At 33.7% G+C, this 22,600-nt stretch overlaps 4 protein-coding genes across 4 annotated transcripts; 2 read left to right on the plus strand and 2 right to left on the minus strand.

The window, feature by feature from the left end:
* Positions 1-37: 37 nt before the first annotated feature.
* LOC108684618 (CXXC-type zinc finger protein 1-like) lies at positions 38-3,806 on the minus strand. Its single transcript, XM_018189038.1, has 6 exons — positions 3,734-3,806; positions 3,389-3,510; positions 3,206-3,296; positions 2,899-3,119; positions 2,231-2,807; positions 38-1,998 (listed from the first exon to the last, which is right to left on the minus strand). Exons 1-6 carry the CDS (start codon positions 3,761-3,763, stop codon positions 1,483-1,485), a joined length of 1,557 nt encoding a protein of 518 aa, XP_018044527.1. The 5' UTR covers positions 3,764-3,806; the 3' UTR covers positions 38-1,482.
* Positions 3,807-5,189: 1,383 nt separating this feature from the next.
* LOC108684617 (ER degradation-enhancing alpha-mannosidase-like protein 2) lies at positions 5,190-8,291 on the minus strand. Its single transcript, XM_018189037.1, has one exon. It carries the CDS (start codon positions 7,491-7,493, stop codon positions 5,403-5,405), a length of 2,091 nt encoding a protein of 696 aa, XP_018044526.1. The 5' UTR covers positions 7,494-8,291; the 3' UTR covers positions 5,190-5,402.
* Positions 8,283-11,371, plus strand: LOC108684619 (serine/threonine-protein phosphatase 2A regulatory subunit B'' subunit gamma-like). Its single transcript, XM_018189039.1, has 7 exons — positions 8,283-8,337; positions 9,187-9,314; positions 9,388-9,774; positions 10,190-10,515; positions 10,590-10,803; positions 10,893-11,020; positions 11,101-11,371. The coding sequence occupies exons 1-7, from the start codon at positions 8,292-8,294 to the stop codon at positions 11,210-11,212; spliced, it is 1,341 nt and encodes a 446-aa protein (XP_018044528.1). The 5' UTR covers positions 8,283-8,291; the 3' UTR covers positions 11,213-11,371.
* A 735-nt stretch (positions 11,372-12,106) lies between these two features.
* On the plus strand, positions 12,107-20,699 carry LOC108684583 (actin-binding protein anillin). Its single transcript, XM_018188976.1, has 20 exons — positions 12,107-12,846; positions 13,407-13,552; positions 14,525-14,645; positions 14,779-14,964; positions 15,409-15,593; positions 15,990-16,157; positions 16,493-16,925; positions 17,194-17,486; positions 17,574-17,658; positions 17,733-17,968; positions 18,096-18,215; positions 18,314-18,525; positions 18,622-18,721; positions 18,784-19,024; positions 19,155-19,319; positions 19,418-19,641; positions 19,735-19,893; positions 19,982-20,204; positions 20,296-20,440; positions 20,532-20,699. The coding sequence occupies exons 1-20, from the start codon at positions 12,669-12,671 to the stop codon at positions 20,638-20,640; spliced, it is 3,729 nt and encodes a 1,242-aa protein (XP_018044465.1). The 5' UTR covers positions 12,107-12,668; the 3' UTR covers positions 20,641-20,699.
* The last annotated feature ends 1,901 nt before the right edge of the window (positions 20,700-22,600 follow it).

Consider the following 22,600-nt stretch of genomic DNA (forward strand, 5'->3'; position numbering starts at 1 on the left):
TTTAATTCGCATATAATTTGTTTCCGATACACGCACTTTCAAATTTTGTCTATTACGAACTCGACGATTAATTCCATCGTGGCCTATCCACTGATTGCTTCTCGCAGTCTTTATCGCGAAACAATTAGTTTAAGATTACATGAGTTAGTACGTTTCTATCAATGTGTAGATTAATTCGGTGTAATTTACTTTTTTATTTTTTTCTACAATTCTAAAAGTTATAAAGAGTAAAGACTACATTAAATCAAGATAAAAAAAAACAATTGATAGAAATGGACATTAGAAAGTTAACTTTTATCGCATAATTTGTACGGACATCCGGATATGCATTAGCTTCGTACTGCCATCACATTGACACATTTGTTTAATAATTATTAATTATTGCATCGCATAAGTTTATATTATTATGTTTGTTATATATAGATATATTGTGAGTAAAGCAATGTTAGTTATTGAAAGTGTGTCCTGAGATAGCACTCTCGGTTCCATAGACGGAGGATGATACTTATTGTCTATTTGATATTTTACGTAAACTTCCAAAATGACGATAACTAATAATAGTTCCAGCGATCGATGACAAAGAGCTCAGCAAATATCGCGTCATTTAATGCATTTAAGGGGAAGCGATTCGAAACAGGCGGTTCTCCTGAGAGGAATAAAAAATATGTCCATTCTATGCGCGATTATTTTCCGAAGCTAAGCGATAGATCGCTAGTTTGGCGTGTTATTTTGCATCCGCAGAGGCTACGACCTGTGAATAAATGGTTTTTGTTGAAATGATTAATTGTCGGAGTGTGTGAAAAATCCTGACGTCTGCATCTCTATATACTATAATGTAAATAATAACGAATATTGCCGAAAAGAAATATCTGCTTCTCCATCTGTTGCATACCACTTTTTTGGAGATTTCTTCAGTTTTATATTAATTGAGAACGTGGATTATAATATGTTTGAACATCATCTGAGCGTAAGTACGATTACAGAATGAATATTAACAAATATTCTTTTTTTCACATATATTTTCTTCGAAGATATAAACGTGTCATCAGAATGTATTTAGACTTTATGTAAATTTATTTAAAAATGGCAGAGCTTAAAAGAACTATTATTCATCTTATGAAATTATCTTAATCTATTTTACATTAACAGGTACATAATATAATATACATATGTATATACGCACATTACATTATAGTACACGTTTACAACTACTGTACCAACTTTCTGTGACTCGTCAATTTTTGTTCTCAGTCCACGCGATTTATATTTGTTTAGGACTATCGACCGTGCTACGCGTAATTCCAAACAAACAATATGTTAAAATAACACTACAGGTCATTTAGCTGCATTCTTTTTTTACATTTTCATCTCTTAATATATATTGAAAAATATATATATTTAAAAAAAGAGGAAATAAAAAAAATGTGATAAGTGCAGCTGAAAGTTACAGGTCTAGTAATGGTTACTTAAGTATAATAAAGATTATTCCATGCGTTGTTCCTTCTGTTGATGTCCACCGTATCTTCTTTGTAATTCTTCTTCCATTGCCTGCAGTTGTTCTCTACTCTGTTCCTGCGTCATCTGTTCCATTAGCTCGTGATTATAAGTAGAGTGTAACATCAGAGCTAATACACCAGCTCGCGTCGCCATGTTCGACCGGATCTGCCTCTCTTGCTCCACGAGCTCATCGATCTTCAACCACTGCCTCACTCTCTCCATGTCGATCTCTGCTCGTCGTAATTTCTCCCACATGTAGTGCTTTACGCAGCTCTTTTTAGGCGCGCGACAGAATTCGCCCGTGGCATCGAAGACGTTCGTGACTAATGGACAACCGCATACTTCAGCGTCGCCAATTTTCGGATCCTTACAGTGTTCGGGACAGAGAACACGCAGCCTTTTGCAATAAGTTCTGTTTCCAGGATTGTAGAAGTCGCAGAACATCACCTGGCCCTCGATGCGTGTTTTAAAAATCGAGCCGAAGGACGCTTGCGATTCGTACTGCAAATTACAATCTGAATAAGCACTTTGATCTCGAGAAAAAAAAAGAGAAATTCATTCTATAGAATAAACTATAAAACTTATGAACTAAAGTGAGACTCACTAACTAAATGATAAATATACATACAATATTCTAAGTTTCTGTAAATGCTCCCATTTATGAACTCAACTTTAGAACCATTTAGGAACTCGTAAAGCCAAATAATCGACAATTTCCTATAACTTGTAATACCTTATTGAAACATTTTTCCATATGTTTAATGGCGGTTCTTGAGTTGACTTCGTGGCCGCACGTTATACAGTACATGCTGCTCTCTGTGTCGTCATTGTCATCCACTTCAGCTTGTGGATCGATGGACGCGTGCTTCGCACGTTCGACAATACGGTCTAATTCGATGTGTCTCTTTTCTAATTCTTGCAATATTCTACGGACATCATGTTGCTGCTTTCTCACGGTTTCCAGAGCGCGTCTGTTATTTTGCTCCGCGATGCATGTGGTCAACGACCATTCCTGTATTCGCTGCGGCAGCACTTGATAGATTCTACTCGTTGCCAGCTTCAAACCGCAATCGTCAGAGCAATACTTGCTACCGGGTCGCGATTGTTTCGTGCATGTGGGTCCATAACAATGGCGCGGTGGTTCCAAATACTCGTTCCTCTCGTTACTCGAATCCCTCTTCCGTCTCTTGGTTAATTTCGTTCCCTTATTGAGACTTTTGGACGGTTTTAGCGGATCACCTACTACACGGCAAGTACGTTGAATACATCTGAGCTTCAGTCGTACCGAAGGTCCGAATTTCTTCAGATGCCTATACGTATGAAATCCAAAAAGATTAATTTTGTAAGAAAAACTGTTTCGCACAAATGATGACTTTGTCAATCAGTCTTTTATTATGTTACCTGCAAGCGTCACATTTGCCACAATTTTCTGTACGTAGACATCCTGTACACTCTCCACAGCGTTTGGAGGATTTTTTTTCTACTTTAGGACCCCATGGCGCGTCATATTCGTATCGATGCCCTCTTTCCTTCTCTTTGTATTTTCTATGTTTCCTGTCATCTTGATCAATCCTACGTGGTTTGTATCGTGTTATCAATGTTGGATCTTCTTCTCTACAGCGCTGAATATAATAATTATTTTACATTAAACTGCCTTTCATTATTATTTTAAAAAATTCGCTTATATAGAAATCATTCATTCACTTACAACACAGAAAAATTGTTTTATATGTTTTGCTTCTTTTTCGGTTATGTTTATGCAATCACCATGGTACCATTCTTCACATGCATCACATCCTCTGAAATAATAAAACATGTAAGATTCATAATCTTGCCTTAAATTAGACAAAAATAATTCTGGACATTGATTTCTCTGAACAATTTTACTCACATCATAAAGCGAGAACTGTCGGAGCTTCTACAAATACAATATGCTTGACCGTCCTGTTTCAATAACGTTGCGATTTTGCTTTTCCTCTCTGGCAGCATAAACTGCTTCGCTATTTCTTCTTTCTGTACATAATACAAATTAAAGATCAATCCAAATATTTTTTTTTAGTAAACAAAGAGGTTAGACGGCATTTCAGTTGTAACCAGTTGTTATAAACCAGAAAACTTGTATAAAATAAATAATACTATTGTAATTTATTTATATAGCAATGCTTTCGTTTACAAAACTAGCAAAAAATTGTATTTTATTTAATATTCAGCTGCATATACACATTTTAATTCTCACCGACAAACTGTGCTGTCTTTTATCAGCCATGGTGAAGTGAATCCGAAATAACACAAGAAAAATAATTTATATCGTTTTTATGATATTAATATTAATATACACGTTTCATTTATATGTACAATTTATATATAAGGAAAAACGTACATTTCACTGATTATATAAAAAAAACAAGCGATCAATCTCATCGCCATGTTGATTAAAAGGTAATGTCGATATATGGCACGGTTGATATTACAGAAGAAATTTTAAAATTTTCAAAATGTAATTAAAATGTATTTAAAAAATATAAGGAACAAAAAGTTCTAAGAATAATAAACCTGTTATAGGTCGTAATCATATTATAGATTGTCAATTATGATTGCTGATTGTCGGTTCTATTTTAGCCAATGCTGCAGCTAATGCAAGTAGCTTTAAGGTGCGTTCACATGTAAGTGTTAGGCATCAAGCAATGGAAGCAGCAATCAATTAGCTGGCGATGCGAGCAAAAATATTTTTTACATCATTGTAAAAATCACCTCGTTGATTAATTGCTGCTTCTATTGCTTGAAACTTGATGCACCTTTATGCACCGTTTCAGCATTAAATCTATAGATCTTCTCCTCTTGGGTAGACCTGCATCATGGATAAATATAATATAGAAATTATGTTAGCCGAAAGTTACCTTCGAAGTCTAGATGTTTACTAGACTCTTCTTATATTCGTCGTCAGGATGTACTCAAAGCTTAACATCTTCAAGCCAGCACCTCCTCAGCAAACGAGAAGGGATTGAAATGAATTGGATTCAGATTTTCAGAAATATTGATTGATTTACGAATATTAAAATGAATGCTTTTCAATTCTGAATACATTTTTATTCATTTATAGGAATTGTATGGAGCATATCTCTATGCTTTTCAATCTAAAAATAATATTAGCTTTTTCTGTGCACAACACACACATTGTGAATACTGTTCAAAATTTTAAATAGGAAATGCAGTTTCAATCTAATTGCATCTAATTGAACCCAATTGAATCTAATTAAATCCAAAAAAAATATTCGCTATTTAAAATATGCATTTGGATAAAAAAAATTTCGATCTATTTTAATTCCATTCTTGTTTGCTGGATTTTTAACGTCAAGCATCTAAATTTATATATAGCTTAAGCTCTAGGTGTCCGTGGATCGTACATTTTTGACATTCTTTGAGGATATTATAAATTTGGCTTGGCGTCGAAGAAATGACAAGATCTAAACTACTTCACAATTATGAAATGTAAAGATTTTATTTTCTTTCATAAAAAGTTAAATGAATTACAAATAATAAAATTTAAACATCGTTAGAACTTTTTGCGAAAGTGTAAAGAAAAAGAATTTATTTATATTATACATATAAAATATCAAATAATAGTATAAAATATTAAATGATTTTTTATTTTTTAAAATTTACGTTTGAAATAAAAAAATAAAATTGCCAGTGTGAAAAGACTGTCATATGCTTGCAATATCTTATATTTGTTAGAAACTATACAACAACAATTATATCACAGGAATATATTCTAAAGTACAACGTACGCGAGTGACACAGGCCCGCGTAGTTTCATTCTCATAACAAAGACGCGCGAATCAAAAATACTTTAAGAATCGCCATAACAGATTCGTATCAAAGACTTCTTTGCGGCGCGTTTCTTTTTAAAAAAATTCTCCTATGATCGACATTCGTTGTAGGAATGGTTGAGTTTGACAGGACAAAATCTGATAATTCTGCCTCGCTGTAACATTGGTCGGATAAAGATTCCCACGTCTGATGTTCTCCAGCATTATTTGTGGTTCGAATCTGGCCTTAACGGGACTTGGTGTGGTGTTCCGTCGTGTCCCATCCTCCGTCGCAAGTCCAGGAGCAGAGTATTGTCCGTTGGACAATATTGGGAGTTCAAAATTATCGGAACCATCGGTACCGTCGCTGTCGTCGGTTTTGTAGATCATTGACGAAGGTGGAAGAACCTGCGTCGTCGACAATCGGATTTCGCTCCGATTCGATTTTTCGGTTTCCTCGTCTCTGACGTTTTCATGTCCGATGGAATCCGACGAATCCGTTGACGAGATGTTTGACGAAACGCTCTCGTTGAAAACATCCTTCTTCTCGTTTACAGAATAATGCCTGATCTCGGAGAGCTTCGTAATCGTGATTGGCAACACGTCTGGATTCTTGCTAGAGACACCCGTTTCAGAATAAAGCTCGTTTGGTGAGGCATTGTCCATCAGTGCATCTCTCATCGGGACGAATCTCCTCAGGATCGACCTCTCTTCCGGGAAGATCCCCTGCGCTGGCCGACAACAATAGAGAGCACCAGGATCGATTGGATGAGCTTCAGTGTTGAAGATATATCCGCCGGCATCCACCACACACTGGCCCCATTGAGTGTCGATTATCTCGCCTTCAGAACCAGTATTGTGAATAAAGTTGTCGGTGTCGAAAAGAAGGTACAGGTACTTGGTGGTCTCCGCGAGGAAGAAAGATTCCATTCGGTCTGCTTTACGATGGTCCCGGACGTCATTGATGGTCGCATAACCACATGTGGTTTTCGCGCTGTGTTGCAGACTCCTCAGGATGTCCACTCCTACTTGGATTAAATACGGATCTCTGGTTGCTCTGTAAAGATACATGACAGATTCTATAAGCTCTGGCCTCAATGGATAACCTTCCCTGTTGGTCCCTGCCTCGGCCTGTGGTATATTGTAAAATTCTGGGGTAAATCCAAATTGCTTCCACACACGATGGTAATTGTGTAAGGATTTCATCGCGTCGCCAATCTCGCCAAAGAGACTCAGCACGCCGGGCCAATACGCGTCCAGAGATTGAAAGACTGGTAGAGTCACTTGACCCTTGGTCATGGAGACCCACAAATGCCAGTCTTCTCGTCGAATGTATTTCTCTATAGCCTGTTTATGCTCCTGGAATATCGAGGCCAGCAGGGGATCCTGAAAGAGCAGTGTACCCTTTGCCAGGTACTCGAAGTAAGAGTCTATTCCGGCGCCTATACCGGAATCCTGAGCGGTCCAGTGGCCGGTTAGGACGTCTATATGATTACCAACTAGGCCAATGCTGGATTTGTAATAGTGCAGCGCCTTTATAGCATTCATGGCCACCTCCTCGTACAGTGGATCACCGGTCAGTCTGGAGAGAGTGCCAAATTCCAGCAGGAAGGTACCAATGCCAGCGGTGCATGTGATACTGGTCTCACCTTCCGGTACTCCGTACTTGAGATTAACTGTGCCGTATGGCATCCCCGTGGGCGTATCAAACGCGGCGATCAATCTCTTGGCCATGTCCTCGGCAAGGCGTAGCAGCGGGCCGTTGCAGGGCCAGCCGGGTTCCAGCTTGACACCGGCTCTACGTGACAACAGATGAGCGCTCAGCAACCCGCCGACCACTCGGATATTAGTCTCGAACACCGACACGTTGATGTTAGCCTCAAAGTTTGTCCTCGTGCCGATCAGCTCGGCTACGCGACGGAACTCGGAGAAGTTACCCATAACCGCGAGAGTGTCCAGAGCATCGATCAAGGTTAGGGAGAAGCTGCCCCATGTGTCGAAGCCATCGCAGCTCAGCGAGCGCAGTTCATCATACGGATAGGCGTGCGTCAAGTAGCCGGAGTAGGCATAATCGAACATGGATCGTACCTCCTCCCGCAGGCTGATCAGATCCTTCTTACTGTATTCCCGAAATCCGCTGACCAGGATCAAGAAGCCGAAGATCGAGCCTACTCTGAAGAGGATCATCGCTGCTGCTTAACCGTCCGTGGCCTCTTATCTGTCATCACTGTGCATCGTCGCGTCTTCGACGACGTCAACAATACGCCGAGTCTCTCGTGATGAGGCTCGAGCGCCCCGCGTTCGCCACGTAATCAAAATAATCCCGCCGCTGCTCGCTGTAAACATCGCGTTGGTCGCGTTGTTCCGCGCGACGTCAACCTAACCTAACCTACAAATCTGCACCGCGAGCTTGTCCTGCACGTAGAAGAGCTGTACGCGCGCGCACGATCGCGCGCGATGCAAAATCTGATTCTCGTGTTCCATTACTCCCGTTTCGATTGCAGGAACTAAAGGAGAACAAACGTGTGATCGTCGAGCACTGTCCGCGACGCTTGAAACCTTCGAAACTCTCCGTTTGCATCCCTTGGTTGATACAGCGTGACATAACCAAAGCGACCGAAAGAGGGTCTGCAAGTATTTTGAACTTGTTAAGACAAAACAATAGGAAAAAGTCAGAATCATTTATAACTTTAAGAAATTAGGGAGAATAATCTGAGAATAATAACATATTCAAAGTTCAAGTATCATATAATTTCAAGTATCATATAAAAAAAGAGGTTAAAGGAGCAAAAGGAGGCTACCAAGCCTAATTTCAAGAACTGTCAAAAGAGACTTCACATTAAAGATAATACGTCAGTTTGATGCAAAGGAAAGAATAATATAACATAAGAATAGTCAAAGAAATAATCTAAATGTAAAGGTATGCGATAATTCTTTATATAAAAAAAAAGGACACGTACGTTGAAACACGACGTTCGCGAGGACATGGAGCTAGAAATGCTACTGCGGAATCACGCTTCAGCAAAGAAATGTACGTATATGCCTTTGTCTTTTAATAAAAACAGCATTTCTTCTAAAACATATGTGTATCTTTTAATGATGAATTCGGTCACTTGCACTATATTGAATTAATACATATTAAAGACTGATTTATAGAAAGAGAAAGAAGAATTTAATTGAAGAATCTAATGTTTGTATTTATACTCTCTCTTTCATAGTCAGACCTTATATTTAAGGCTTCCTTAAATTTATCTTTAGATATTCAGTGGCCAATAAAATAATTCGTACAGCATCTGAAGATAAAATTTAAGCCTTAAATATAAGGCCTGACTATGAATACCGATATAAATGCGATTAATATGCTATAATAAATTTTAATAATGAAATAATACATGCATACTCTTAAATAACATGACAATAATGAATGTTTAATCGACTTTTAGAAATAGGTAGGTTTAAAAATACGTAAGTTGATAGACGAGATGCTCAAAATATCTCAAAAAAGTTTTTAATTTTATAGTTATCTTTTTTATTATACTACAATTAAATTTACATTATATATAATTATATTCTTATGAGAAGAATATAAAAATTAATGTACTTAAGTCTTCTGGACAATAATTTTTATTTTCCTTTTCAAGAACAAGAAAACTATATCTAAAGTTCTATGATCACCTTACCTATCCATACTAAAAGTTAAAATATTTATATGTTTTCACATTTAACTTGTTGATTTCATGTATAGCAAGAATTTAGAAATATAATACTTTTAGAATATAATATATATATATATAGCTAGTATAATGCAAATAACCATTATAAATAAAAAAAATGCCTTGCTTATTTGTTTCAATGAATATCATGAGACATACTATTACAGCTGATGTGAATTCTCAAGAAGATGAAAAAAAGGAAGACGAATACTTTCAGAAGATGTATCAGCAGTGGAAAGGTGTGAAGACTAAAAATGATTGCACTTATAAAGTCATACCAAAATTCTATTTCAAGGTATTATTTGTATCCTGTAGACTTGAACTTTGAAGTATATTTCTGTTATATGTTATAAAAAATACTGTTTTAGTTGCCGAAAGAAGATGAGATTCTACCACAAAAATTACGTGAGGAAACACGCGCCTTATTCCTACAAAGACGTTCTAGACAATTACTTGATAATCACGAATTGAAAGCACTCTGGGTTTTGTTGGACAAACATCACAGCCCGCCTTTGTCAGGAGACGAGCAATTAATTAATTATGAGGACTTTAAGAAAGTAGGCAAACTGGCAGGAGCAAAATGCAGTCCGTATTTTACTGCAGTTGTTTTTGCTAAACTACAGCAAGGAGATCTACATGGTAGAATTAGCATAATGGCATTATTCAATTATGTCATGCGAAAAGTTTGGTTACATCAAACAAGGATTGGATTATCTTTATATGATATTACAGGACAGGGTTATCTCAGAGAGTCGGTGAGTCTATAATCTAAAATGTTTTATTATTTGCAGTATACTATATTTTTATTTCAGATAAAGAGAAATGTACTTTTTGATATGAAATTGTTACAAAAAAGAATCAAATTTTCATAGAAAACAGATTTCTTCATGAAACATTTCTACAGCGAATATTAAAATAAAATCAAAATATTTCATCCTCAGTTGTAAAAATACATTGAAAAAAGAAATATTAATGTACAATATACGATATATGAGATTACAAAGAGAATGCTAACTAAAATTGTTACAGATTGAAGCTTTAAATTTTTTCCTGAATAAAGAAAACAGTATTTATTTTTTAATTTTCTAAATATCTCAGATTAGATTTTTATAAGTGAAATCTTAATAAATACATCTTAATAGTACATTCTTTTAATTCACTTATTTTCAGGATTTGGAAAATTATATCTTAGAACTGATACCAACATTGCCACAACTTGAAGGCTTGGAAAAGTCCTTCCATTCGTTTTACGTGTGCACAGCCGTCAGGAAATTCTTGTTTTTCTTAGACCCGCTTCGAACCGGAAGAGTTCGTATTCAGGATATTTTAGCCTGTAGCTTTTTAGACGATCTTCTAGAATTGAGAGACGAGGATTTGCCGAAAGATTTGCAAGAAGCCAATTGGTTCTCTGCGCCTTCAGCCCTTAAAGTTTACGGACAATATCTTAATCTGGACAGAGATCACAATGGAATGTTGAATAAAGAGGAACTCGCTGGGTAATAAATTTAAAATGTTATGCCATATAGTGTTATATTAATACATGTTAAAAATATAATTGTTTTATTAACAGATATGGCACTGGTACTCTAACCGGTGTTTTTCTCGAACGAGTATTTCAAGAATGTCTCACCTATGAAGGCGAGATGGATTATAAAACGTATTTGGATTTCGTTTTAGCATTAGAGAATCGGCACGAACCTCAAAGTCTTCATTACCTCTTTCGAATTCTCGACATTAACAATCGTGGTTACTTGGATACTTTTTGTCTGAATTATTTTTTTAGGGTATTATATTTATATTATAATATAAATTTTTTTACATTTTATTTTTTTCTGAATCACGAAGTGAAAAACGCTAAAATATCATTTTCTAGGCGATACAAGAACAAATGACGATGCATGGTCAAGAGCCTGTTAGTTTTGAAGATGTTAAAGATGAGATATTCGATATGGTGAAGCCAGCAGATCCGTGTAAAATTACGCTGCAGGATTTACTGTCTTGGTAAGGAGATATTAAATATATTATGTGTGTGATGAAAATGCGTAACTAAAATTGTAACTAAAATGTTCTAATTGCAAAAGTGGACAAGGGGACACAATGGTCAGTATCCTGATCGAATTCCACGGTTTTTGGGCATACGAAAATCGCGAAGCTATGGCGGCTGATACTGGGGATGAGTCGTCCCATGTATGACGAAGCACTTCCCATCCAAGAGTACGAGATAAACGTCCCGAGATAAATAATGCACGACTGGACATTAACACTTAATGTGTTTAACACGATATGGTGATGATACGCATTTTGTAGTAACAAAATTTTTATACTTTTTATTATGTGCCAGAACATGGCAATCATCGTCACATGTATAACATTTTAGAATTAATATATTCTATATTTATTTTTAAAATATTTCTTAATTAATTTCTAAACAAAACAAAAAATCGCTTACTTTTTTGCTTAGCAATATATAGAAATATTTGAAACGACAACAGTTACGAACAAAATTATAAGGATGACATGCTTAAAGTATATATATTTTTTTACAATATGATTAACATCTTGAGTTCATAGCGTCTTTTTCAAAATTCATACAAAATCTAAATCGTATATAGAAATAATTTAATATACTAATGATACATAATAATGATACATACAGTCGCTCATAGTAAACTACGTCAAGAGACCAAAACAGATAGACTGATCTTTATATTTCATCTTTGTGCGGATGGTCTTGTTAAGTATCTTCAAAAAATCTCAAAACTTTCGTCATCAAACAATAAAATAAAATTGATAGAAGATTCATCATTAATCAGTGAAAATCGTGAGAATAATACATCTAAATTGAAATAGTCTTCTATCACGAATAAATATCCACATTTCAATCTGACTAAAATTTTTTTGGTTTCGAGAAATTTCGAAAGAAATTTCTATGGACCAATTACGTGATTTTAAATCGTGTTAGGGTGCTCTTTTATTTGTTTCTGCCATACAACGATAAAGGACAGAGAGATTCTCGGATCTCTTTATCTTGTAGCTAATCAGACTTGCTAATAAAAAACGTACAAATGAAATAGCGACCTTACACAGAGTCAGTGGAATCGCACAGTCGTATCAGTAGCGTATTATTAAATTGAAGTAATCTATTTAAAGAGCCCTAGCCTAAGAATCGGAGAATAAGAACAAATTAATATTTTCTCTTTTAAAAAAAAAAGTTTAGAGCTTTAGCTTTCCATGAAAGTTTCAATTAGCATTCTCTCCAGAAACATCCTTCGCGTACTTTTTCTCAATCCATCCTTTTATTCCCTGAAAAAAAGTTTGGAGCATGAAACATATATTTTCAATATTTTATTATTTCGACATTTGCAAAAATTCAATTAACGACTTTGCGTCTGCCTACAACAAATTCATTTTTTTCTTTCCAAAATGTTTATTATTTATCAAAGAGCGTTGTGTATTTTATTTTAAAAAAATATGTTATTTAAAAAAAAATTGTTATTATACAACATCGAAATACAAATTTCTTTGTTAACCGATTGAATTAAATCGTTAACCGTTTACAGATTGAAACGTGTAATTTCTACTTTAATTTCTCTTTAAAAATTTTCTTTTTTATTTACATGAAAATAAAAAGATTTTAATTACTTTGTTAATGGGCGGGGAGAAATTCGTGGCTACGTCACTGCGACGCAGCGTCTATCGCGTCTTTTTCGCGTCTCTCTTCACATCGTTCGCAACAGTTCACGATAGTGTACAGTATGGAGTCTGGGTCAGCTTGGATTTGGCTTCGACATTCGTAATTCGATCTCGACTCACACGAAACAAGCAAGGTTTGTTATCGTTACACCAGCTTCAAAGACGCTTCTTGATAATCACATCTAATATTTAGTCCATTCTGCAGTCAGCCTTTCATATCCCTGATAAAAAAAAGTTGATAGAGGACGATAGAAAAAAATCCTATTGTTTTGAATATGGAATCTGATTCATGAATTCATTAATTTGAATCAGATCTTACACAATTGTTTGCGAATCTTCGTTTCTGTCATCTGTTTGCGAAGTGAAAGGCCGCGTTTGGCGCGCATTTTTCGATGCATCGATTTTACGCGTTTGATATCAGCCGCAAGCCCGCGAGAGAACGGGTTGGAGGAATCAGCGAGTAAACTGTCATTCCGCCCACTCCTCTATACTCCATTGCTCCCCTACGATTCCCTACTCCCTGTAGTCTGTTGTAATCCCTATAACCCCCACGTCGTAGCCGCGCACTTCCCCTTTCCTCACCGCGTCGCCTTCCCCCACGCCAAGCTCCCCACTCCTCGTAGTTTCTCGTCAGTATGGCGCCCGTGTTTAAATTCAACGGTTGGAAATAAAGGCTACTCCCGTTGTGTTGCAGAGCGTAAAGATCGTTCCGATCTTCGGTGTCTTTTTAAAAATTTTCACATCGGCGGTGGCGATTGCATAACAAAATTTCAAGCGAGAATCGACAAGCTTTGGACACATAATCACGCCAATCCAGAAACAATGGAGCCCTTCGTCCAGGTGAGGATCTTGCCTTTTTATTTGTCTTCTTGTTAAGATAGATGCCTTACGATAGGAGAAATACTAGCACCTACCGTGACGTAGTTATGATTGTATTTCACGGATTGTATTTCACGATTTATACTTGTATGTAAATTCTCTTTTATTGCTCATTATTTATTAATTAATGAAAATTTTTACGTATTTTTGAGAGGCATGACTATGATGACCATATGTCCTTTAACTGTTCTTTAAATTTATTTGTTTGTTCATAACTCAATTTTTCTTATTTCTAATTTTGTCCTTTATTGTCCTTCATTTTGACATTACGGAAAATTCTTTTCTAAGTGTGAGAAAATTCAACTTAAAGTTGAAACATTTAAAGCTTGCATTTACATGAAATGCAATTTTGAAATAAATTATTTATAAATTTATGATTTTTTTTTTAAATAATGATGTAATTTAAAAACATACATTCGTCAGAAAAGAATCATTAAAAGCCTTCTTTAATATTATTTTATTAAAAAAATATACATATAATACATAAATATAATATAATAAAAATATGTTATAAGTGTATAATATATAAGTACAATTTGTTTTTGTTAATTATATTTTTTAATTTTTTAAATTAAATTTATTCAAACTAATTTTTATTTTGAATCTGAATTTTATCATTTCAGATTAATTTGTTCCAATACAGTCGAATTGATTATATTGTGCAATACAATTTTTATAGCACAGGTTCTTGACAGTCACAAACTGGTACATATGAAAACATGTAGGAACAAAGCCCTAAAATTTTCGGATTTGTTCTTTATTTTTTTAAGAAAATATGTTCATTGTAGGCATGATATTAATCATTGAGATTATTATTGTTATTATTAAATCTATAATATGTAAATGTTCTGGCTGTAGATTATGATATAAATGTAATATAAATTATTTTTTTGTGATATTACAATCTAACATATATTGATTATTGACAAATAGCGTATGTTGGAACGAGCTAAAGCCAGGAGAGAGAAACTGGATGAAAAGTTGTCAAATGCAGGACATAATGTTAAAAAAAGGCGGAGCCCTTTGAAAAATGCTTTGTTAGAACAAACTACAGGTAATATTTCCAGGATTTATTTTATAGCGTTTATATATAAAATTTTAATAGCCAGTTAAAAATATATTTGAAATAAATTAAAATAAAATCTGTAACTGTTAGCTTTTTGTTAAAAGAAATATCTTATCTTTAGCAGTAACAAATGAAAATTCAGCTAAATCACCAATCCAAGCAGTTGCAGTTAGTGCACTTTCTCCTACCAAATCTCCTATAAGGAATATCACTTCACCAAATAATGAACAAGAAAACAAGGAGAATAGTGATTTTCAAATTCATAATATGCGATCCAAGTTACACAGACTTGGAAAATTATATTCTGGTAAGCAACATTTCAAAATAAGATTGTACTGAACTTCAAATTAAAGTCCTCTTTTGCATGAATAGTATAAGCTTAAATATATTTTGAATCTCTCCGTTCGGTTACTCCCACACAATTCATACAGAGCACTCCCACATAAGCTGTTTCAAAACTTGTTTCTAATACTTGTTTATGTCTTAATACATATAGCATGTATACAACATACATAATCATGCTTTTTCGTTCTATTTTAAACTTTTTTGAAGAATTATATTACAATTTACATTAAAAAATGTTGTTATATTAAATTTTTTTATACGTCTAATGTAATATAAAAATTTTTTTTTTAAAATTTATTTGACATTTATATAAATTAATGTTTATTGATATTTATATAGATAAATTAATTATTTTTAATTTATATTTATGGATAACAAAAAGAATTAATATTTTTTCCTTTGATAGATGATAACAATCACGAATTAAGTTCACCTATACATCGAACAGAAGAAAAATTCACTGCAGAAGAAAGTAGCGACGATGGTAAACCAGTTAAGAGAGGTGCTAGACTTGATAGATTAGCAGCTTTAGCTTCAACAATTAATAATTGGGAGGATGATTTATCTCATCCAACTATAACTAGTTCCAAGGTATTTTGTAATACTTGACTTACAAGTCTTTCTTTTTCTTCTTACATTATGTACTCTGGGTTATGTTACATCTCTCTCATATGCTTGTGGTGCACACGCTGATTATTCCATTGCCACGAGCATATGGGACATACAATTTTAATTTGGTTTCGAATGATGGATTTTCTATGATATTTTTGTGGAATATTTTTGTGGACAAGGATACTTTGGGAGGTTGCCGATCTTTTCCGAGAGGAGATTTACACGAGCGTAAATATCTTCCTATCAGGATCGAACTTGAGATCTTTGGCATGATAAATCAGTGCACTCACGCTCATAATCATTTTTTTATTTTAATAAAATGATGTATTAAGTAATCTGCATATCTTGTATTATAATATACAAATTATTTTATAGATTAAACCTGGAAATAGTAAAGCAGAAAAAATACAAGCAAAGTTTAACGACCAAGTTAAAAATGGATTGGAGTCACAACCAAGCACAAGTGAAAGTAACAAATGGAAGAGCAAAGATTCAAGTCCTATCAAACAATTCAAATGGGATAAAAATGTATTAGAAAACTTGGTAAAAAACATATTATAATTTTATTCTTAAAAATGAAAGACTAAAGCTTCGTAAAAATTTCTATATTTATATACATATTTAAATACATATTTGTATTAAATATGTAAAGTGTTTAAATTAAATTTTTTATATTTTCATTCTCTACTGTTTTTATATCTTTGAAAGAAGAGAAGTAATGATTGAACGATCACATTTGGAGTTAAAAATATTTACAGGAGGCTCAAGGCTTTAGTCGTACAAAAAGCAATTCTCGTCTTGTGTATGACTATAAGCATTGTTCCCAGAAATCAAACGTTATCACAAGTTTATCACCTAATAAGAGCTCTGCTTACCAGCAGGCAGAGAAGAAACAAATTTTGCCTATTAAGTCTGACGATTCACCAAGAGGCAAGAAAACCGAAAGTGATGCCAATGTGATTGCAAGTCCAGTTAACTCTTCTAGAAGCAACGATAGTAAAGTTTCTAATACTCCTGAAAATATTAAAAATGCGAATACTACTAGCAGTTCTCGATTACCGTCGAGAACAGGATTTAACGGTTCGCCAAAAACTTTGGTCCAACCATCAGGTTCGGTGTTGAGTAAGGCATCGATATTTGAAGCTAAGAACACAGAGACGAAGGCAAAAGATCCCGCTCAAATGTCGCTTGCCGAAAGAATGGCGTTTTTCGAACGAAATAAGGGAGAAGCATTAATACCTAAGGCACCGCTTACAATGTCGATACCGCCTAAGAAGTTACAAGAAAAAGATAAGCAAGGATCTAATACGGGTATATATAGTTTTTAATTGTAAAAATATTTATAGAGATTTACAATATCTAACAATAATAATAATAATTATATATAATAATCAGGATTTTTATATTTCTTTAATTTTCAGAAAAAATAGTATTTGGATTAAATTTTACATAACAACTTATTAATTTTCCTTTAAAATGACTTATTATTTTTTTAAATTCTGCCATACACTTCCAGTATTTACTTAAACTCAGTATTTCATAATAGGGACTTTTCCTCTAATAATATTTCATTCTTTAGATTCATCTTCAATGAACAATCGAAACGTCGATATTCCAAGCAGAACAGTTCTGGAGCAACGTGCGATATTTGAACAAGGCAACAAAGTAGAAGAAATGGAAAATCGCATCTTACAAGCTACTTTTGTTGAGAGACAGCGTGAATTAGGAATGTTACGTTCCCGGTTTAATACTAATAAGGAGGTAGCTCGTGCCGCCGCTGGCTCTTGCATTCGAACGAGCGAAAGTAGCGAAGGCAAATCATCGTCGCCAAAGAATTCGCCTGTTTGTCCAGTGAAGCCAACTCCTGCCCCGGTAAGATTAAGTTATTTTATGCGTAAAAGAGTAGCACAAAATTTTTACTGTGTGATACGAATTATATATTTTATTTATTAAATATAGGATCAGATTGTTCAGCCGCCGCCGCCACCACCATTACCAGAAATTATATCATATCATTCTAAATCTTCTCCAGTAAAAAGGCAAGGTATATAAAAAGAACATTTTTCTTTCATTGCGCTTTTTCTGTTATAATATTTACCATTATGAGTTTCTTTTTAGTTGTTGGAAGCCCACCCAAAGTTCAACATTTAAATGCAACATCCGACATTAAACGTATCCGCGTGTGTCCACCAAAACCAGGCTCTCTGTATCCTAATCTGTCGGAAATAGAAATTACTGAAAGCGAAAGTGACTCGGAATATACTGTCGATAGTACCGAACCTGTAACAGCTACTTTCGATGAGAAAACAGAAACGGAAACTGAGACGGAAACTGAAGCCGATTATTATATCCAAGTAATATAAAAATAAATAATAAAAATTAAAAAATTTTTACATTTAATATATTAAAAACAAAAGCAAAAATCTTTTTACATTAATATATGTGAAAAGAAATATTTTATTCTTCTTCACTTCTTTACAGCATGATGAAACTGATCAAGAAAGTGATAAGGAAAGCGTACAAAATTCATCTTTTGGGCGTATGAGTTTTGGACGCAGTATTTTGCACGAGTTCGATGAACGTTCGTTATTTAACAAAAAGGTACAAAGATTTAATCTTAACGTAATACATATTATTAAATACATATTATTAAATACACATCAGATATACTTATGTGTTTTTTAATATTACAATTACAGAGATGCATAGAACCGGATCCTGATAGTATTACGTCAGACATTTCAGTATTGGATGAAATGGATCAATATTTGGATGAATGTCTTGATGAAGATATTTATCCAAATATTGATCCAATTCATCGAGAATTAAATGATGTGAAGGAGGAAGGTCCTACACCTCCTAAAATAAATAAAGGCGGTGAAAGTCCATCGATGGGGTGTAATAGTTACAAGTACAGTCATTCATACACGATTTTTATCGAAAATATGTTTCTTGCTTCATTTATTTTTTAAAAATTGTTTAAATAAAACTATTCTTAATTTCACAGATATCGTTCGCCTTTAAAAGATTCGGATAAACTAGAAGATGGTGACAAGCGCGTACCATTAGTACGCACGGTTAGTGCGTATAGACGACAACAATCTCAAGTAAGTTGTTCAATATCATAATTGATGAGACAAAGAATAATAACATTATTACTGAATTTCAGTTGGCTAAAATTAATTCAGCAAGACACGAAACAGGATCAGATTCAGTTTTTGATACAGAGAAACGCGAAGATGAGTCCATATTGGTGCAAATGAAAGTGAAAAAGTTATTGGATGAAGTTGTTGTAACACAACAGAAAAAGATAGAAGAAGCTAGCAAAGCTCTGAATTTGTGTCATTCTACTGTCGAATTTAACGGTTCTAGTGAGCACGTCGGAGGCGAATGGGCTCTGCTTGTCGCTAGTAAATTTTTATTTTTATATGATATGAGTTTTTTACATATAAATTAGATAATAATAAAATTGAATATTAATTTTAATGCATATAAAGTTTAAATATTGTTAAATGTGAAAAATGTCTATTTTTTATTTAGCTCACAAACGCCAAGCTGCATTGAATGAAGTACAGAGATTGAAACGAGAAGGCACTTTAAGACCTGTTAAGGCAGGCTCGCCGGAAGTGCAGGGGAGTGGATCATTAACTATTTCTGCTATTACGTTACCGCTCAAGCAAGAATATTTCCGAAATATGGGCATGAGTAAGTTACAATAGAGTCAAGTTTTACGTTATTTTTTTTATGTAAAACGGAACTATTGAAATAAGTATTAAATATAATAATCTTGCAATTTGTTGCAGATACATATCTTCATTGTGTCTGCTTGATGTATTATTTAGGGGAAGTTTTCGCTACTCAAGTAGCAACTGCTGAACCAGGCGATTCGTGCATCCGTTTTACTTCAATGTTGAAACTTGATAATTTGCACAGTGATTTCAAGATTCTTGTTGAAGTATATACCTTTCAGACGCAACCAAAATATTTGCCACATGAAAAAAAATATCATATCAGTCATACTGTAAAAGTAAGTCTCAAAGCAAGATCCTTCCTTGCTTTTCTCTTTATAAAATATTATAAATACAAGAACGGTTTGATTTAATGTTGAATCCATTTGTAGGCGGTCAATAAGACACCAAAGAAAAAGAATCAGTTTATAATGCCAGAAATACAGAGTCCAGCAGGTCCAAATGTAATCAGATCACCGGCTTTTGAATTGTCGGGGACAACATCCCTCACCCTCGATGATATAAATCGTGACCAACTTACTTTGCTCGGCGTACGTGTATTAATTCTCCAGTATAATCAAGATTCATAATGTTAGTATGTGTCTATTCTTCGCATACTTAATGTTCCTTTCCGTTCAGATCTCGTCACATTCTCCACTAGAAGGATATCTGCGAATGCGTATATCGCGTAAACTCTCGGTGTCAGTGGAGCATCGTGGATTTTTGACGCTCTTTGAAGAGATTACAAATTTGGGTGCTTGGCGTCGAAGATGGTGTTGGCTTAAAGATGCTAAGCTTTATTATTGGGTACATCCTGAGGACGAACACAAAAAAAGTCCAGTAGGACATCTCGATTTGGAGGGTAACTTTCGCCTAACATAATTTCTGCATTATATCTATATTAATTTAATTTTTGATTTAATATTATTGCTTTAATTTTTGTGATATTGCAGATGTCATTACAAAGCACGTACAATTTATAAATCGAGAGAAATATGCTCGTCCTTACACATTTCTACTCGAGATATCGAGACCTGTACAACCTGGAGATACTAATACTCTCATTATGAAGACAGATGGAAAGGAAACCATAATTGAGTATGTATAGTTATCTTCTAATTCTATTGCAATACAAAAATATGCTCTTGAATTAGAATATAATTTTTTTTTTAATCCTGTGTCTTCATAGGCATTTTTTATTAGCTGATACGAGAGAAAAAGGATTGGAATGGATGTCTAAATTGAATAAAACTCTAAGTTTAATTAGAGCTTGGGGAAGTTCAATTTACAAAGCTTAAATCAAGGTTAAACTTTAATTTCGAGCAACGTATTCATGTACGTATAGATCGATTTTTGATAGCAGACATGCATATGCATTCATATATGATGCATCACTCATCGAAACGTAGAATAAAATATAACTTTGTTTATAATACTTGTTTATAATACTTTACAAGAAAAAGAAAAATATATAAAGAAAGTAGCGAATATATACTACTTTTGGTCGCTTAAAAATTTTCATGTACGGTATTATTTGTGCTGCAAATAACTAATTGTTTTAATATAAATATTCGAATAAACCGATTTGATTTTTAATCGTGGACACATAATCTATACAAGGTTTCATTAAACTTTATAATAATTATTTTATTAAAAATCAGAACTTCAAAGCAAGCTTTCATGAAGTCTATCCATTTAATACTGAAGCATTTAATGTATATATACATGAGTATTGTGTATTAAATTTTCAGTGCATTTTCTCATATCTTTTGAAACTATGTAAAATTTATTTACATTTAACGACAAAAAGATCTTTTATTGCACTGGAAAGACTTTCAGCTTTATTGTAATCGTATTTCAGTATTATTCAATCGTATAGTTGCATAATTACATCTGCAACATGACGATTAACTTCTTGAACACTTGATCACGTATGTTTACCAAATAGCTATATAAATTTCAATATTCGACACTATTTCGATATAATACACATTAAAGAAATTGTACATAGGCTAATCATAGGAAATTAATTATTAATATTTACTGATGTAATTAAAAAATATTTATGTATGTAAAATTACTTATATACGAGCTTATATATTAATATAGTATATACTAACAATATTATTATATTAGCAAATATATATGTATTAATTAGCAATAATATAATACTAATGTATACAATCTGACTAATAATTATTATTACATCGAACTTAATACGCTGATATTTTTTTTAATGTGAGTTACTCTGAGTATGCATATTACAACTAACATTCTCCATCTTTTTGTAATGAATTAAATATATTTTTTTATACCGTAAAAATCTATTCTTATTCTTATCCTAAAATTCGTTGTAAACGGTCTGTATTTTCAGAGAGAAATCTGAGAATGATCTTTTTTGTGTATAAAATTCCGGCTTTTTTCATATATCAAATCTTGACCTTTTTTGTGTACCAAACCTCGTAAGGTAAGATCACGTTTTTATGATTCTTTTTCATGTCATTACGTGAGTTAGACAAAGATAATCAGAATCAAAATTGTTTATTCGTCCTTGTCTAACCATGTAATAGTGTGAAGAGAATCACAAAAAAAAAAACATAATTAAACTCTACGAGGTTTGATACACGAAAAAGATCGGGATGTCCACTCTCAGGTTTCTCTCTGATACTTCATTTTTCATATACCATAATTTATATACTTTCTCTGTTACATAAAATAAAAAAAATATATTTAATTCAGTATATTTAATTAGAAAAAACAAACTATTCTTTTTTATTCGTAATACCGAATCAAATTATGAAAAAAAGCTTTGTAGAACAAAGTTTATATAGAAAAAGTATCGATGGATCAGTTTTATATTACTACTCCCTCAGTATTTTCTATATGAGAACCTTATATCTACAAAGCTTTTATAGCATTATACAGAATGGAAAAGATTTTATTCTTCTTACGTTAGGCCTCTGGCTTGTGTTACACCTCTCTCGCTTATGATGCACACGCTGATTATTTTTCAATTGCCACAAGCATGGGACTTACAGTTTTAATGCCGGTTACGGCGGATTTTTCGAAAGATGTTTCTGTGAATAAAGATAGGGAAGTTGTCAGCCTTTTCCAAGAGGAGACAGGAGCATAAATATTTTGGAACTCTTCTACTGGAATCGAACCCGGGATCTGGCATGGTAGACCAGAACGCTGTCTGCCACACTTAGCAATAATATTATTAATACTAATAATTATATACAATCTGACTAATATAAT

This window comes from Atta colombica, unplaced genomic scaffold, assembly GCF_001594045.1.
Source record: "Atta colombica isolate Treedump-2 unplaced genomic scaffold, Acol1.0 scaffold136, whole genome shotgun sequence".
Classification (NCBI taxonomy): domain Eukaryota; kingdom Metazoa; phylum Arthropoda; class Insecta; order Hymenoptera; family Formicidae; genus Atta; species Atta colombica.